General features: G+C 44.6%; 1 protein-coding gene across 3 annotated transcripts in view; it reads right to left on the bottom strand.

The window, feature by feature from the left end:
• The window catches only part of LOC144681571 (mitogen-activated protein kinase 14B), a 33,395-nt gene that overhangs the window by 5,041 nt on the left and 8,920 nt on the right, over nt 1-19,434 (bottom strand). For 2 of the 3 annotated variants that reach the window (XM_078543269.1, XM_078543271.1), the window contains exons 5-8: nt 12,878-12,907; nt 11,687-11,734; nt 5,573-5,687; nt 3,137-3,208 (exon numbers count right to left, since the gene is read on the bottom strand). In XM_078543269.1, the coding sequence (XP_078399395.1) occupies nt 3,137-3,208; nt 5,573-5,687; nt 11,687-11,734; nt 12,878-12,907 (265 nt within the window). The remainder of the gene's footprint in view (nt 1-3,136; nt 3,209-5,572; nt 5,688-11,686; nt 11,735-12,877; nt 12,908-19,434) is intronic. The other variant, XM_078543270.1, reaches the window with a different exon arrangement.

The raw sequence follows: 19,434 nt of genomic DNA, 5'->3' as shown, positions 1-19,434 counted from the left end.
CAGTTTCTGGTCAATGGTAACCCCCAGGATGTTGATAGTGCGGGATTCAGTGATGGTAATGCCATTGGAACAGCAAGGGGTGATGGTTGGATTCTCTCTTGTTGGAGATGGTCATTGCATGACACTTGTGTGGCACGCATGTTACTTGCCACTTGTCAGCCCAAGCCTGGATGTTGTCCAGGTCTTGCTGCATTTAGACATGGACTGCTTCAGTATCTGAGGAGTCGCGAATGGTGCTGAACATTACACAATCATCAGCGAACATCCCCACTTCTAACCTTATGATGGAAGGAAGGTCATTGATGAAGCAGCTGAAGATGTTTGGGCCTAGGACACTACCCTAAGGAACTCCTGCAGTGATGTTCTGGAGCTGAGATGACTGACCTCCAACAACCACAACCACCTTCCCTTGTGCTGGGTATGACTCCAACCAGCAGAGAGTTTTCCCCCTGATTCCCATTAACTCCAGTTTTGCTAGGGCTCCTTGATGCCACACTCGGTCAAATGCTGTCTTGATGTCAAGGGCAGTCACCCTCGCCTCAGGAGTTCAGCTCTTTTGTCCACGTTTGAAACGAGGCTGTAACAAGGTCAGGAGTTGAGTGGTCCTGGCAGAACCCAAATGCCATCAGTGAGCAGGCCATTGCTAAGCAAGTGCTGCTTGATAGCACTGTTGATGACCCCTTCCATTACTTTACTGATGACGGAGAGTAGACTGATGGGGCGGTAATTGGCCAGGTTGGATTTGTCCTGCTTTGTGTACAGGACATACCTGGGCAATTTTCCACATAGCCAGGTAGATGCCAGTGTTGTAGCTGTACTGGAACAGCTTGGCTAGGGGCACGGCAAGTACTGGAGCACAAGTCTTCAGTGCTATTGCTGGAATATTGTCAGGGCCCATAGCCTTTGCAGTATCCAGTGTCTTCAGCAGTTTCTTGACATCACGTGGAGTGAATTGAATTGGCTGAAGACTGGCATCTGTGAAGCTGGGGACCTCCGGAGGAGGCCGAGATGGATCATCCACCCGGCACTTCTGGCTGAAGATTGTTGCAAATGCTTCAGCCTTATCTTTTGCACTGCTGTGCTGGACTCCTCCATCATTGAAGATGGGGATATTTGTGGAGCCACCTCCTCCAGTGAGTTGTTTAATTGTCCACCACCATTCACGACTGGCTTTGACAGGACTGCAGAGCTTAGATCTGATCCATTGGTTGTGGGTTCGCTTAGCCCTATCTATCACTTGCTGCTAATGCTGTTTGGCACGCAAGTTGTCGTCTGTCTTGTAGCTTCACCAGGCTGGCAACTCATTTTTAGATATGTCTGGTGTTGCTCCTGGCATGCCCTCCTGCACTCTTCATTGAACCAGGGTTGATCCCCTGGCTTGATGGTAATGGTAGAGTGGGGGATATGCCGGGCCATGAGGTTACAGATTGTGTTTGAGTACAATTCTGCTGCTGCTGATGGCCCACAGCGCCTCATGGATGCCCAGTCTTGAGTTGCTGGATCTGTTCAAAACCTATCCCATTTAGCACGATGGTAGTGCTACACCACACGATGGAGGGTATCCTTAATGTGAAGGCTGGACTTCACCTCCACATGATTGTGCAGTGGTCACTCCTACCGATACTGTCATGGACAGATGCATCTGCGACAGGCAGGTTGGTGAGGATGAGGTCAAGTATGTTTTTTCCTCTTGTTGGTTTCCTCACCGCCTGCCGCAGACCCAGTCTAGCAGCTATGTCATTAAGGACTTGGCCAGATTGGTCAGTAGTGGTGCTACTGAACCACTCTTGGTGATGGGCATTAAAGCCCCCACCCAGAGTACATTCTGTGCCCTTGCCACCCTCAGTGCTTCTTCCAAGTGGTGTTCAACATGATGGAGCACTGATTCATTAGCAGGAGGTTTCCTTGCCCATGTTTGAGACTTCGTGGGGTCCAAAGTCGATGTTGAGGACTCCTAGGGCAACTCCCTCCCAACTGTATACCACTGTGCTGCCAGCTCTGTCCTGCCGGTGGGGCAGGACATACCTAGGGATGGTGATGGTGGAGTCTGGGACATTATCTGTAAGGTATGATTCTGTGAGGATGACTATGTCAGGCTGTTGCTTGTCTAGTCTGTGAGACAGTTCTCCCAATTTTGGCACTAGCCCCCAGGTGTTAGTAAGAAGGACTTTGCAGGACTGCGATTGCCGTTGTTGTTTCCGGTGCCTAGGTCATTGCTGGGTGGAACGTCTGGTTTCAATCCTTTTTTGTGTCTTTGGAGCGGTTTGTTACAACTGAGTGGGTGGCTTGCTTGGCCATTTCAGAGGACATTTAAGAATCAGCCATATTGCTGTGGGAGTCACATGTAGGCCAGACCAGGTAAGGATGACAGGTTTCTTTCCCTAAAGGGGCATTAGTGAACCAGATGGGTTTTTACAACAATCGACAATGGTTTCACGGTCATCATTGGAGTTTTAATTCCAGATTTTTATTGAATTCAAATTCCATCTGCCGTGGCGGGATTCGAACCCAAGTCCCCAGAGCATTACCCTGGGTTTCTGGATTATTAGTCCAGCAACAATATCACTATGCCATCGCCTCCCCCCTCTCAAACTGGAATACCACTTTTTGCTAAACATGATCTTTTTAGGGAGATTCCAACCATTATTCAGTCCCAAGGAATGTGTTCAAATGGAGTCATAAAACGAGAAGGAATTTTAATGATTCTTTGGAAATCCGTAAAACTTGCGCCCGCTATTTGTTTTAAATAACAATTGACAGATTATATGATCCACTGCAGTTATAGTGTAAATGCACCTAAATCCAGAGTCAGGGCACAACTTGCCATCAGAGTGAAGAGGAGTGGGAGCCTCTTGTTTTGGAGTCAGTTCTGGTCCTGATACCTGATTTACGCTCTACAATATTATGCGTCCTGCAAAGCCAAACATCATTACTTTTCCCCCTCAGTTAGGAAGTTTCCAATTGAGCTGAAAGGAAATTTTTTGCTTTGAAAGGGAATAATTGGAATGTGTTCCTCCTGGTCCTACTGGCTGAGCAAGACACATGCTTTTGTTCTGAAAACTGCATTCACCCTACAATGGAACAAGCTTCTTCCTATTCAAAGTAACTGATCGGTTAATATTTCATTCAAGGATACGGTCAAACCCAGGGAAGACCACTGAACTTGTGACCATCTCAGCCAAGATGCACCCTACCGACCAAATATCCACTGCACAAGAGTATAAGAGAAAAGACAGCAAAAGTTTGAAAAATTACCAAAAGTAACAAGTGTGCTTGAAAAATAATTAAAATTGTGTCAAGCTTCTTGAGATACGAAATATGACACTGCACAAATTAATTATATTATTGTAATAATCTTCCTCCTACTCCCTCAGCTGTCCACCATGTTTTCCCTTCATTCATGAAGTAGTAACCCCGTGTATGAGAATATAGTTTGTATTTGTGATAATGTAATACTATAATTACCCAGAACACAAGCTGAAAAGGTCAAAAAAGGCTCAGCAGGTCAAGCAGCTTCTGTGGAGTAACAGAATCAGTCAATCGAAGTTTTAGTTCTTAAAACTCTTCCTTTCTCCTAAGGAAGGCTCTTCAGACTGAAAATGTTGACTGACTCACTTCCGTTACCCTAAAGATTCTGCCTGTTCTGCTAAGGATTCCAGTCTTCTCTTTTGTTTTCAGATTTCAGGAATCAGTATCGAGAAAAGGTGAACAGAAGGGGTCTCTTTTCTCTTGAAAAAAGACTAATGGGTGATCCATAGAGGTTTTGATAAACTAGACACCGAGAATGTTTCCATTTCTAGGGAAGAGCATAACCAGAAGCCATCAATTTAAGATAGTCACCAAGAAATAAATTAGGGAATCCAGAAGAAATTTCTTTACCCAGAGAGTGATAAGAATGTACACACACTAAAATGTGGAGTAGTTGAGGCAAATAGTATAGTTGCATTTAAGGGGAACAAGATAAGCATATGGGGGAGAAAGGAATTGAGGGTTGGAGAAAGGAATTGAGGGTTGGAGAAAGGAATTGAGGGTTATGCTGATAGATAAAAGCAAAAAACGGCGGATGCTGGAAATCCAAAACAAAAACAAAAATACCTGGAAAAACTCAGCAGGTCTGGCAGCATCTGTGGAGAGGAACACAGTTAACGTTTCAAGTCCGAATGACCCTTCAACAGAACTAAGTAAACTTTCCATTTCTCTCCTGGTGTTTGACAAGGTGTTTACTATCACCAACTTCAACACCTCTTTGTCCTTTTGTCTGTGACATCTTTTGGATATCTCCACCTATCACTGGCCCTCTATCCAGCTCTTCTTGTTCCCCCCCAACCCCAAACCAACTTATATTTCACCTCTTTTCTATTTTTATTTAGTTCTGTTGAAGGGTCATTCGGACTCGAAATGTTAACTGTGCTCCTCTCCACAGATGCTGCCAGACCTGCTGAGTTTTTCCAAGTATTTTTGTTTTTGTTTCGGAGTTCCAGCATCCGCAGTTTTTTGCTTTTATCTTAGTGTTTAATTGACTGCCACTTCTCTTCAAGGAATGCCTACCTTGAAGAAGTTTTGCTCTTCTCTCCGTCAGGATTTTTGTATCTCTCTTTTGCCTTGTTCATCTTCATTGCTTTCCATTTCTCTCCTGGTGTTTGACAAGGTGTTTACTATCACCACCTGCAACACCTCTTTGTCCTTTTGTCTGTGACATCTTTTGGTTACCTCCACCTGTCACTGGCCCTCTATCCAGCTCTTCTTGTCTCCCTCCCCCCCCTCCCCCCCCCCCCCCCCCCCCACCCCAATAAACCAACTTATATTTCACCTCTTTTCTATTTTTACTTTGTTCTTTTGAAGGGTCATTCGGACTCGAAATGTTAACTGTGCTCCTCTCCACAGATGCTGCCAGACCTGTTGAGTTTTTCCAGGTATTTTTGTTTTTGTTATGCTGATAGAGTTTGATTTGCAAGGATAAGAGGAGGCTTGAACAAAGCAGAGGCTGGTTGGGCCTGCATCTATGCTGTGCATTCTGTCTATCCATGGTACCTTGCTTTTTGTCTATAATTGCCTAGATTTGGTACCTCTAGAGTGGTTTGTAGATCACTACAGAATAATTAGGGGTACAGCTCCATGATTGTCAGGCATGCCCTAGATTTCCAAGTGCCCATTCTTAATGAGTGAGAATTAACAGCAAAGTTAAATGGGCTATTCAACCTTGGGGCAACACAGCCCAGCTGAAGCAATGGGACCTTATTTTAACTCCATACAAATGGGTGGGTTTTGAGGAGAGTTAAAATCTCACACATTGTGTCCCTCTCTGTCAACACACATGATGGTCTTTCAGCAGAAATGACTGGATAGTGACCAGGAGTGGGAACCTTGGAGGATTTTCCTTTCCTAACCCATGTTCACTAAAGCTAATTGAATTGACCTATTGCTATCAGCGCCACAGGCCCCAGTTGAGATCAGCTAACTCTACACAAACTAGCAGTTGAATCCAGCATTTATATCTCAGTTACTGACTGGATAAACTCAGTGAACCATGCGGGTTGCTTCTTTGTACTTGCAGGTTACCTTGGATTCCCACCTGAATAACTGTAGTGCATCCAATTCAGAATAATCTCAGGAGGTCGGTACCAACGAGTTATAACATAGCCCGTCATCTCTGTCTCAGTAGGACGAGCTAGTCCAAAATCTAAAATCTGAAAAGGAAGATATTTAAGAAAAGCAGATGCTGAGGTTTATTTTTATGACCACCATAACAATTTTTACACACTGGAAATAAGAACACATAGGAACCTATAGGACTGAAAGAAACCACTGAAGTTCATCAAAGTTCAAAATAACCTCAGAGGGTCAATATCTGTGAGTAATAACATCGCATGCCCTCTCCATCTTGGAATGATAAGCCAACCCAAAATCCAGAATTTGACAGGCTATGTTATAGTCAGTAGTACCAGATCATACATAGAAACATACGAATTAGGAGCATAAGTAGGCCATTCAGCCTCTCAAGCCTACTCTGCCATTCAACAAGATCATGGTTAATCTGATTCTGGCCTCAATTTCACCTGCTCCCGATAACCCTTGACTCCCTTGTTAATCAAGAATCTATCTACCTCTGCCAAAAAATATTCATTGACCCTGCCTCCACTGCTCTCTGGAGAAGAGAGTTCCAAAGACTCGCAACCTTCTGAGAGAAAAAATCTGAGGTTATCCTGATCATTTATAACATGTTTAATAGAAACAGAAATTCTATGAGGGAGTGACTAACTAAAACTCAGGAAAAGATGAACAGATAATTTAGATTTAATTACTTTCACAGAGGGTGCTGGCCTTAATGTGGTTCTGCCAGTTCCCCATTTAATGCCACCATTAGATCTCAAAAGATCCTGCTGACCGACCTCCCATGTCTTTTTTGAGGAAGTGACATATCAAATAGACTGTGGTGTGCCCTACAACATGTTGGCCTAGACATCCAGAAAGCCTTTGACAAAGTTCTTCACAAATAGCTATTGGTTTAAGCTCAAAGCTGTGGGAATTCAGAGTAAATTTTGGATATGGATAAGAAATTGGCTGAGAGGTAGGAAACAATGAATACATGTTTGATGAATTAAGACAACATGGGATGGGAAGGGGTCAGTACTGAGTGGGATTCCCCAGAGATTGGTGGTGTGATCACTACGGTTCCTAATTTATATCAGAACAATGGCAGATAACATTTATTTAGTGGCAAATGTAAATGGGCAACACATTTACTCTGAGTGGTATTGAAATAGCTAAAGTTGAATTTGAAAAAGCTCTAGGAGCTTCAATAGATTTGATGCTTAAAATGTTAATTTGATGCAGAATAAACAATTGAATGTTTAACTGTATAGTGAGGTTGCCAACTCAGATTTGATGTATTCCTGGAGAGTTGATCGTGTGATATTTGATCAATGCTGCTCAGTCAATGATACTGCTCATGTAATGTTCAATGTAATATTCTGTCTCACATCATCTGTTTAAACTCTCATCCATGTCTTTGTTACCTCTAGACTTGACTATTCCAACACACTGCTGACTGGCCGCCCATCTTTCACCCTTAATAAACTTAAGCTCATCAAAAACTCTACCACACCTGATTTACAACAAGTCCCATTCACCCATCACCCCTGTGCTTGTTGACCTACATTGGCTCCCATTAAAGCAACTCATCGATTTTAAAAATTCCCGTCCTTGGTTTCAAATTTCTCCATGACCTCACTCTTCCCTATCTCTGTAACCTCCACCAGCCCTAAAACACTTCAAGGTCTCTATGCTCCTCCAATTCTGGCTTCTTGCACTTCCTTGATTTTAATCATTCCACCATTGGCAGCTATGCCTTCAGCTACCTAAGCTATGGAATTCTCTCGCTAAACCTCTTAGGTAACTGAAGGCATAGCTATATCAATATAGGCTATATTGATGTAAGGTGATCACATGACATTTGTCTTCTTTCAAAAATGTTATTGTATTTAACCTTAGTTGAGTGTTTAGGTATCACCCATCCTCAAATAAAATGTGACTTTTTGTTTAATAGTGTGATGAATAATATAAATCAATAGAAAGATATAAGGATAGTTAATGTCTAGATAAAAACTACCTCTGAGATGGGTCTGCAATATCAAAACATCAAGAAAATACAAGCGATTCAACTTAAGCACCAGATACAAGTAATTTCTAACAAATGTATTGTACGATTTTATGACTTTTTACAATACATAGCAAGTTGTAAAAATAATAAATTAACCCAAAACCAAGCTGAATTCAGTTTACTGATTCCGACACCCCACTACTGTAACCCAGTTTCATGAGCTGAGGAAGCATCAAAGCTGCCGGACTCCCGGAACAAATCACAGTTTTAAAAATTCTTTCATGGGATGTGGGTGTCACTAGCAAGGCCAGCATTTGTTGCCCATCCTAATTGTCCTTGGGAAAGTGGTGTTGAGCTGCCTTCTTGAACCACTGAAGCCCATGTGGTGTAGGTACACTTGCAGCGCTGTTAGGAAGGGAGCTCCAGGAGTTCCATTACATCACAAAGCATGTCACAGGGTGACATGAGCTCTCCCTTTCCCAGTTTGTGGTCCTCTTCCCTCCCTCACATTAACCCCACTCCCACCCCAGTTCGTATTTTTCTCCATCTCTCCAACCTCCTATCCTCTCCCAGTTGTGTTTTTATTTCTCCCTTTTGCAGGACTCAGTTTCCAGGCGATTTTCTTTGCATTCATCTTCATAACTGGTAAGGAAAAACTGCATTCCAAGTAGCTGGGGAGTCACAGGGCTCTAAAAATGCCAATTATTTGCAAGTCACAATACTCAGAAGACTGCACCTGCACAGAACGGACTCCCAATATGTAGTGGAGTTGTGTTCCCTGGAATTATATAAGAACCAATTGGAAACTGCAATTGGAGGAAGTTAGGGTTGTTGTGGATGGATGAAACAAAATGGATGACTGACCCTCCTTATCTGCCATTATCTTGTAATCTCAAAATCGCTGAAATCAAGAACAAATTACAAAGGTATCTATCTTATTGTTAAAGATACCTGTGCTACACTGAAACTATTCACTTTGTTTTGCTTTAGAAAGTCAAGACTATCAATACCAGGAAATGGATAACTTTGCATTTTTTGTAACTGTTCTGAACTCTCAGTTTAGGTACTGGTTGGATTATATGAACAGAACTTTCTAATGAAACAAATCTTCTGATTAAACATCCCATGCCAGGTAACCAAAGTATTAAATGCAGAGTAATACCACCTCTGTCTCTTAACAATGTATCTCGACTTCCAATTTCAGCAGAGCACCCAGCCCTGCATCAGTAATAATACAATATTTTCATTTCCTGCTCTGGATATTTCTGCAGTTAGATAGTTCAACTGCCAACTTCTTAGCAATAACTGTTGAGAATACATGGGGCCAGATTTTTGCTACCGAGGTGGATAGCTCAAGTCAGGAAATTTCCCGACTTGGCAGACCTGCCTCAATATAAAGGGGCCCGTCACACAGTGTTTACTCCAGGGAGGTGGGGTGTGATCAAGTCGGGTCTGATGTCTCTGGAGGCAGAACTGCCTCAGTTCTGAGAGATTTCGGCCTAATTTCATAAAAAGCTGTTAGGCCCTCTAGCCTTCAACCCTCAATCCTTCACACAGCCCCCATGCCTGGTCCATGCCATCTCATTTCCTCTCCACGCCACCTCACTCTCCATGCTCCCTCCATAACCACTCACTAATATGGGCAGACTACAGGAGCCATGTGCAGATGAAAAAAAAAACTTCCAACAATCTGATAGAGCGCTCACTCATGCAAACCTGATACAGGAAAAAAGCTCTCATTCATGAAACCCTTTCAAAGTTTAAATCCCTTCAAGTGATCAAACTGTTATAGAAACAAACAAACTTCTATTCAGCAGCATACCACAGACAGTTAATCCATTTATAGCCTCTTAAAACTGTCAATCAAAATGTGAACTCATCCCCTCCTGCTGAGATTTGAGGTTTTGGACCTTTTGAATCTCAGCCAAGCATTCATAATTAGCTCAGCTGTAATAACAACCTTTGAGAAATGTCAAAAATGAAGTCTATTGAAACTGCAGGAACAAGTGTTATTTTTTTTCTAAACCATACCAGATGGCCTGTCAATCCATACACTCCAGCAGTGTGGTTTCTTTTTACTCTAATTGACAACTGCAGCCTACTTTTTTTTTTCATTTTTTAAGGGGTAGGACTTAAGTATCTTCAGATCATGTCACTTAAATAGACCTTATCCGCCCTTCAAGAACATTTCTGTCTACTCCATAAATTTATGATACTGCCGGTTAAGACCCTTGAAACGATAAAAATGGGGTCTGTTTAAACTCAGCACCATTTTCAGCAGATTTGTGTTTTGTGCCCATGTGATTCACACCCCACCCCTTTCCCCTACCAGTAAAAATTGTATGGACCAGAAATGGGGGCAGGATTTCTTCATCAAGGTCCCACCCTCCATTTTTAAAGGTCTTCGGAGCTGCTCGAACTCCATGAAAATCTAGCCATCTCATGTCCACCGAGAATTGGATTGTGTCCAGACTCATCTAACTTAGAAAAGCAAAAAACTGTGGATGCTGGAAACCTGGAATAAGAACAGAAAATGCTGGTAATGCTCAGCTGCTCAGGCGGCATTGGTGGAGAGGGAAATGGATTTAACATTTCAAGTCAAGGATCTGTCATCAGAACTGAGAAAATTTAGAGATATAATAGGTTTTGAGCAAGAGGTGGGTAGGGAATAAGACAAAGTAATGTCTGTGATAGGGTGGAAGTCAGGTGAGATTGAATGACATTCTGGTAAATAAGCTGCTCTACTGGGCCTACTTGGAGTACATTGAGGTGGTGGACTACGAGGGCAAAAATAAGCAGGCCATGATCCAGGGGAAGTTTGTACATATCGGCAGAGCATTACCAGGGCAGTAGCAGTAATTCAGTTATGTGGGAGAGATTGCAGAAGGTGGTTGAGGGTTATGGGAAGCCAGAGGTGTGCAAATTCAAAATCATGAAAGATCTGGACAGAGCAGATCGGAAGAAACTGTTCCCAATTGTGAAAGGATCAAGACTGAGAGGGCGCAGATTTAAAGTAATTAACAAAAGAAGCAAAAGTGATTTGAGGAAAAACTTTTTCATGTAGCAAGTGATTAAGGTCTGGAATGCACTGCCTGAGGGTGTGGTGGAGGCAGGTTCAATGGAGGTATTCAAAAGGGAATTAGGCTGTTGTTTGAAAAGGAACAATGTGCAGGGTTATGGAGAGAATGCAGGAGAATGGCACTCAGGGAATTGTTCAACTGCAGAGCTGGTGCAGATACGATGGGCTGAATGGCCTCCCTCTGCACTGAAACAATTCTGTGATTTTGTGATAAGAGCTAGTCTTACAGGGTCAAAAGGAATGGTGACGGAGCAAGAAAAGAAACAAACAAAAGATGTGCCTAGTAGAGCAGGTGTACTGCTGCTTGAAAACAAAAATAAGAGAAAAAAATGAAACATGCAAAGTAAAAGAAACAAAATGGGTTTATGGCCTGAAATTATTGGACTCCATGTTGAGCCCGGAAGATTGTAAAGAGTTACTGTTCCGCACACTTGCGTTGAGCTTCACTGAAACAGTGAAGGACAAGGACAGATGTCAGCGTGAGACCAAGGTGGAGAATTAAAATGCCAGGCCACCAGAAGTTTGGGGACGTGCTGGCGGGCTGAACAGGGGTGTTCCATAAAGTGATCACCCAATCTGTGTTTGAATTCATCAATATAGAGCAGACTGCATTGTGAGCAGTGAATGCAGTAACTTAAATTGAAAGTTTTTCTTTTGCCTAACTTAGAGCTCTTCAGAGACATCAAAGAAAGGGAATCCTCATCCTATCAGTTTGGGCTGCAACAACATAAATTTTTACTTCATTATTCATATGGTTGTGTTGATCATTCATTAATTAAATATATGTGATAAGACCGGATAAATATCCCATACACTCTCTCCCACATGACGAAGGGTATTAAGTTTTGGGAGCACCAAAACAAAGGAAACCGCAGACATGAGTTCTTTAGACATTTTGGAAAACAGAGGATTTCTCCCCTTTAACATCACAGGGGGCAACCTACAATTAGCAGATGCCTTGGGCACTTCCCTGTTTTGTGCGTTCAGTGTCATAAATTTATACTTGCCTTCAGTTCACAGTTCTGGTTCACTGCTAGATTGCTAGGCTTGAGGTCCTGCAAGGAAACAATAAAAATAACTACCTTCCAGAGCTACTAGCACACAATCATAGAAATTTACAACATGGAAGGAGGCCATTCAGCCCATCACATCTCCGCTGGCTGACAAATGGCCACCCAGCCTAATTCCACTTTCCAGTTCTTGCTCTGTGGCCTTATATGTTAAGGCACTTCAAGTGCATATCCAAGTACTTATTAGGGTTTCTGTCTCTACCACCATTCAGACAATGGGTTTCAGATCCCCACCACCCTTTGAGTGAAAATGTTTCCCCTCAAATACCCTCCAAACCTCCTGTCTCCCACCCTAAATCTGTCCCCTTCAACCAGAGGAAATAGGGCCTTCTAATCCACTGTCCAAACCCCTCATAATTTTATACACTGGCAATAATTACCTCAATATAAGAGTTAATATCTTTCATTTGCTATGTGCAGTAAGATTGTTTAAAAAGATCCTTTTTTCCAATTATCATAGAGCGGTAGTTAGTTGGCTGTAGGTTTTAAACTTGGACTATGGTTGGGATTTCCAGTTGACCTGTATTGAACCTCAGACTCTCTAGTTAGGAGTTCCTGTTAGTCACACATGGGATTAGACCTCGGATTGTCTGACTGAGAGCTCCTGTCAATTAGAGCTACGATTAGACTATGGATTCTCTGGTTGGAGTTCCATTCAGCTTGGACTGAGATTTGAGCCAGTATTCCCTGGTTAGAAATGTAAACAGTGAGACCCAAGATTCAGATTCTCCTGTTAGGAATTTTTCATTGTTTTGGCGGAATGGTTAAAAACTGGAAATGATCCCATCCACTTGGTAGTAACACCAACTAAGGAACAGATCTGGAAAAGCCTAGAAGAAAAGGGGCAGAGAACATTGTTGTTTATAGTTTAAAAGGGATAACCTGATTTGCATTCACTCAAAAATATCATTTTACCAGGATTAAAGCAGATACTATGGCAGTTGACCAATTGAATAAAGATGAAAAATCCCCTTTAAATGTAACTCTTAATTAAGTATGTTACTGTATCGTTGCTTATGATATAAACAGATCATGTAAAAGGATAATGTTATTTGTGGTTAACGAGTCGTTTCTTCCTCACAGGAGCATGGGACATCCTGTAAAGGGTTATGAAAGAAAGTGTCTTACCCTGTGCACAATCCCAGCAGAATGGATGTACTGTGGCAGAAATCAGAAAAGTTATCAGTAAATATCAAAGTACAAACCTTACACCTTGACATTGGAAGACAATAGATGAAAGTGTCTTCTTTTTGAGTGAATAATTGATACACTATTGGCATTTTAAACGAAGGTGTCTGCATTTTGAATAGATTTGGGACCCACCAGTGCACTCAGATTTGGGAAGATATGTTTATTGAATGGAGATGATTTCTACTGGTGCCTTTGCATGTGAAGGTGTCCAAATCTTTAGTGGAGATGAAACTTCCAACTAATAAACAGTTCTAATGTACACTTAACCTCCCCTTTGGAGCTCGTGTACTTAGGGACTTTTATAAACAGGTTTCACCAATGAATTCATGGGTTTTTTCTTGAGTGGTGAATTGGTAAAAAAACAATCTCCCAAATTTGAGGGGGAAAAAAAAGCTGTGAAATGTCCCATCATTTTGTTACCAAATATTGAGTATTGAGATATTCACATATTACAATAGTAAAAGAACCATAATAATAACCACAGCCATGTTATTAACAAAATAATAGTGTATATGCTGATCACAATTTATGATCTGTAAATATGTTGTAAAATGGATATACAATATACAATGACCACAATATATTATTCATAACAATATTGTAAAATGGATATAATACAAAAAATGATCACTGTACATGACATAGTCAAACATTAATATACCACGCACAATGATGACAATCGGTGGGATTTTCCAAGCCATGCTATATGGCACAACCTGCATCACAATGGCGTGAAGGCAGGTTGCGATCATCTGCTCAGCCCGCTGATTGCAGGCCGCGTTTCCTGCCATTGGTCAGTGGGGAGTTAATTGTAATACATCAGCATATAATTAAAAGGCCATCCCGTCAGGTTCTTGGAACGCTGCTGTATTGTCCATCCATGTCGGCGGGAGAGCACAACGACGTGTTTCACAATAGCACGCAGGCGACATGCACTTGGCGGCCTTCACTTTGGGGGAACTGAAGTGAATGAGCAGCAGTGTTCACCACAGCTTGCCTCAGGGGCCCCGGGGGGCAAGTGCTGGCCAGCCTCGGAGGCGACTGTTGTTGGTGGGGGGTCAAGTGCTGCCCTGGTGCTGCATCCCGCGCACATGCAATCGAGGTGGGGGGCAGGGTAAGCGAGGGAAGTGGCGTCGCATTAGGGACGCCTGTATAAACTGACCATGCCTCTGCAACTGAGACAGATAAGGCACAGCCACGGTGATATGATTGGGGTCAGGCTCCTAGCCTGCCCACCCATGTAAGCAATGCAGAGGCGCCAATAGGCCACCAAGCGCTCCATACCTTACCCCACCCGAGCAACCCCCTTGTGCCCCGACACAGACTTAGAGTCCGCCACCACTTTATTGGACACGGACCAGTTGGTCTGCACACGTTGTACAATCTCCTCGCCAACACTGGCCATGTAGCAGTTACTGCTGGAGGCGCTCACAGCCCCTTGCAATCTCAGCAACCCGGTTTGGACCAGTGTCCCCCATGTCGCAGGTTGACAGGGCTGCCATGCAGCACATTCACCTCTGACCATCTAAGGGGTGACCAGCACTCTCTGGGAAGCATTAAGGGGAGGTCACACAGGGCTAGGAAAGGTGCTAAGTTCAGCCAGCTGTGCAAAGGCAGGAGCAGCAACCTCATAAATAAGGGGCAACAGGGGCTCCTGCACAGAGGAGCGACAATGAGCTGTGGCTGGTTGGCACCTAGTGACACCCAGGGTCTATAGACGCTGCCTGCCATTCCTGCAGATGACTAAGAACCAGTGTCTCTGATGACTGCGCATGTCTAGGGACCTGGTGGCTCTCATCTGCCACTTACTGCAGGACTTGGCACCAAGGACACATGGAAGGCATCTACGGCCAGTGGCTGTGAAAGTGACTGCAGTGCTCAATTTCTATGCCAGTGGCTCCTTTCAGAGCTCCACAGGTGACCTTTTTTCACAATTTGCCACCCACAAATGCATCCATGAGGTCACGGATGCCATCTTCTCCATGGCACACAACTTTGTGCATTTCGCCTGGGACCAAGACAGCCAGGATGCAAGGGCCATTGGATTCGCCCTGATCTCGGGATTCCCACAGGTGCAGGGTGCGATTGACTGCACTCATGTGGTGCTCAGGTCTCCGTTTCTGCACTCACTGGACTTCAGCAACCACAAGGGCTTCCACTCACTGAATGTGTAGCTGGTATGCGACCACCAGAAACGTATACTACAGGTGTGCGCACATTGAGTCGCTCGCAGATCCCTGCAGTCTTCCAGGGTCCGCAGAGGCTGCAGGGTTGGCTCCTTGGGAACAATGGCTACCCGCAGAGGACATGGCTGATGACACCCGTGTGGCAGCCTCAGACTGCAGCAGAGTGACGGCATAATGGGGATCATGCAGCAGTTCTCAACTTTTGGAGCAGACCATCAGGATGTTGAAGATGTGGTTCCGGTGTCTGGACCGGTTTGATGGAGCCCTGCAATACAGTCCACAGAGGGTGTCACGCATCGTCATCGTCTGCTGCGCCCTTTACAACCTGGCGCTGCAGTAGGGAGAGGAGCTGCACGTCTCCTCCAAGAGGAGGATGCCGACAAGGATGAGAGTGGCCTGAAGGCTGCACAGAGCACAGGGAAGAGGCCCTGGATTGAGACAACTGCTTTTATATCTTGTGCAGAAAGGTTTCACATCTGAGTGACAAGAACACTGCTCATCAGAACAAGGAGCCATAGGCAGGGAGACATTCTTAGGAGTTTATTGACAATACTGAACAGTATGTACAAATGATTAACACCCTTGCCTGGGCTGTGCAACTACTTTTACCTAACTTTCCTAACCCTGCCACTACATCTTGGTGCTCCCCGGACATGCACAGCAGAGGTGGAGGGAGCCTGCTGACTGTGACGCCCTGTCTGTGATGACCTTTGCAGGCGTCCTCTGGAGGGCCGAAGCTTGGTGGGCCCCGGCCTGCTTTCGGGGTCCCGCTGTGTGGCAGTTGCACCCTCCTCGGCCTGTGAAGCTGGATCTGTGGAGGTCTCAGGAAGATGGGATTCGGACAGGCCAGTCACTCCCAGAGTTACCTGGGTGAATGGCCCCAGAGTGTGCACCTGCTGATCCTCCTCCCTATGGGTGCTCGTGGGCCCCTGGCTGACTACGTGAGCAGAAGGGGTAGCTGGAGGGAGATCGAGCTGCCCAGCACCCTTCTCGTGTACACACTGTTGGAGGCCAACTATGGCATCAGCGATGGAGTTAAGCCCGCGCAGCAGTGGAGTGACATTCTGGACCAAGGTCTCCATGGCGGCCGCCATCCTGCCAGTGTTGACCTCGGTGCGTTGCAATACCGGCGCTATCACCTCAGCCTGAAGATGGACGGACTCCTCCATTATGCCTTGCAATCTGAGAAGTGCAGCGGATATCTCTTCCTGTTGTTCCCTAGCTTGCCTTTGCAGCTCCAGCAACTGTGACATGACCGAGTCCAGAGGCTCATCATCTGACTTGGACTCAGCAACATTTTGGGCTCCAGCAGTCCTCTGAGTGCCGGGGACCTGGGAAGTCCCTGCCTCTGCCTGCTGTGATCAGAAAGTGCAATGTGCTCACCAAATTATGACCCCGAGGCTACTCTAAAGCTAGGTCCCACCGAGGTGTGTGTCTTTGCACTGGTGGAGGGTGTGGGTGAGCGCTATGACGGGACTTCAGGGAGGATGCCTTCAGATTCTTCTTCAGAGGCTTCTTCAGCTTGATTGGAGGCCCTGGGTCATGGACTCTATTGGGTGTTTGACAGATGTGCCTGCGAAAGCAAGGGGAGATCATTAGTACATGGCAATGGCCTGTGAAAGAGGACACATCACTCACAGCATGGTTATCTGATGGAAGTTGCACTGCTGGATCTTCACTTGGTAGAGCAGCGCCGACCTCACCATCAGCACAGGACCGGTCCCAGTCATCGCCGGCCAGCTGGAGGGCTCTGTTTTTGAATTCTGTCAGAACTTTGATTTCCGGCATCCTTCCACCTGTCTGCAACCTTTCCATCCTGTTGTGAGCCAGTTTTTCCTGCATGGATAGAGATGGGGAGAGTGTATCAGGATGCCTGCAGGACCAGATGATAAGTATGCCAGGCCTGTGTGGGTGATGAGTGGTCCCTTGGATGAGGACAATGAAGGTGTGTGTGAGAGAGTGAATGGTGATGTCCCTTGCACTGTCAGTGAGTGAGGGCCCTGTGGACGTGTGATGGGTTTGTGAGTGCGAAAGTTGGAAGTGATGAAAAGAGTGATTTACCCTGGCGGAACGGAGGAGATCATTCATCCTTTGGGCGGCACTTGGTGGCTGTCCTCCTCTGCAGGGTGTTTGCGCTGACCACCACTGCCTCCCAAGCTGGATTGGTGACTTTGCTGCCCATCCTGCACCCAATGTAGGGGTAGAGCACTTCCCGGCGGACCTCCACTGCATCCAGCAGTCGCTTGAGGGACCCATCATTGAAGCGGGGGGCTGCAGCCTTTTTTCCTTTGCTGGCCATGTCTCCTAGGCAGTGGTAGTGGGCTGGTGGCGATGGGCGCTGTGCTGGCAGCTGCCTTTTAAAGATGGCGGAGGTGTGATACAACAGCAGGGTGATGGCGAGCAGGCGAATGAGAGCACGCCATGGAAATAATGAGGTGAGTTCAGGATGATGCAGTGTGAAAACCCGCCATTTTCCACATGTGGGTAGGACTCCATTTTATCCGCCCGCTACCGCACTTAGTGCAATTCTGGGAAAATTCTGCCTAATATCTGGGTTGGCACTTTGATGTAATATTGAGGGAAGCTACACTGTTGGACACTGCACTTCAGCATGAGGTGTTTAGGGAGGTGTCTGTGAATTGTGCTGTATAAATGTAAGACTTAATCTTTGTGTGCATTCAGCAATCTGTCTGATCCCACATTCTTATCCAAATTATGCACTGTCAGGCAGAAATTAACAGAACCCAAAGGAACTTCACAACTGAGGACAATGAATACAGGTATCTCAAATTTTTGAATTTTACCCCCATAAGGTCACTTCACATCATTTCATTCCATTTAATTCCCTCTTATTTTACCCCTTTTACTTATTCCCATCTTTTCCTTTCTTCAGTGCCAAAGTCATGTGCAATTGACGAGAATCCATTTGAAATATCATCTGTGTGAAAAGGGATCCAATACAATCTGTTAAAAGGTCACATTTGCATTTATAAGGTGTGCAGAATTACTTAGCAAGTGCTCAAAGGCATCCCACATTTTTACAGCCATTTTATTGAGATGTAACTACATGAATGTACAGGACAACTGAGGAAAGCTATAGGGCAATTAACTTCCTGAATTAAAGTAGAAGGGCTGGTCTTCCTTCGTGCGAAACACTTACTGTTAGACCTCAGGCTGTCTTTAGCATGTATGCTCATTTCAATTCAGCAGAACCATTGAGCTGATTAAACTGAGACAAAGAGGAGTTAGGCATTTCCTACTGCCTGAGCTGCTTCCGTCTCAAAAAGCCTTTTTAATTCACATCGAGCTTTTCAAATCTTTTCATTCCAAGCTTTTTCTCCCTTTTTGACATCTGTTCCCATGGCCAGCTCAGCATTGATAGCGGAACTGAATCAGAGTTATAAATAGAAGCTGAATCACTGAGAAGGATTTTATGGAAGATGGGGAGTCAATTCACCTTTGTTTTAACCATAAAGACTGAATGGAGTCAATTCAGATTAAGTAAAACTCTTATTATTTATTAAGAATTAAATTGAACAAATCAGGAACTCCACTGCTTGAAATACTGATGGCATCACAGGGGAATTCAGAGCAATAAAAACATGACTGCCATCAGTTAGCCTGTACCCTTCTTTCTGTAACTATCGCACCTTCCACATGATTTCTGGTGTGCGTGGATTCATCTGCACTAATTAAAAATGTGTTAAAATAACAGAGAAAAAGAAAGTCTGTCCAGGCACTTGCTTGGCCATGTCTGTTCCCTGCAATTTTACCGTCCAGCACAAATAAAATGGATGCATAGAAGGTCACACATCATCCAGAGTCATGCCTCTGCAGAAAAACTAGTGATCCTGAAGTCAGTATCAGTGTTGCTACTTCACACTTCAGAGCATTTTAGAATTTAAGAACACACTTGAATAAAAGATTGCAGATCCTGAAGGGGCCCGAAAATCAAACTCAGGGCTGTTCTCACTGTCTTATAAGATAACAAAGAACCTATCTATAAAAGTCCGTAAATGTGAACATTCCCAATGATTTACACATCTCTCTGAGCAATAGAGACCAGGAGGGTGTGTATGTTTGTGATGATTTAACTCATTTCATTCGGGCCAGTGGTAGGACACTACAATTAGCCTCAGGGCTCTGGGCTAGTAAGGGAAACATAGAATGGGTTTCCTACACTTCACTGCTAGCTAGCTAGCTACCTCTGCTGGAAGCGTGCACATATTGGGCTGAATTTTGTCAGATCTGTGAGGACCCCAGTGACAGGCAGGGGCAACCCCACCTCAGCTGTTTGGAGACCCCTAG

The sequence above is a fragment of the Cetorhinus maximus genome, chromosome 6 (genome assembly GCF_964194155.1).
Source record: "Cetorhinus maximus chromosome 6, sCetMax3.hap1.1, whole genome shotgun sequence".
NCBI classification, from domain to species: domain Eukaryota; kingdom Metazoa; phylum Chordata; class Chondrichthyes; order Lamniformes; family Cetorhinidae; genus Cetorhinus; species Cetorhinus maximus.
The sequence above is the reverse complement of the archived record's forward strand: the minus strand, read 5'-3'. Positions and strand labels throughout refer to the sequence as shown.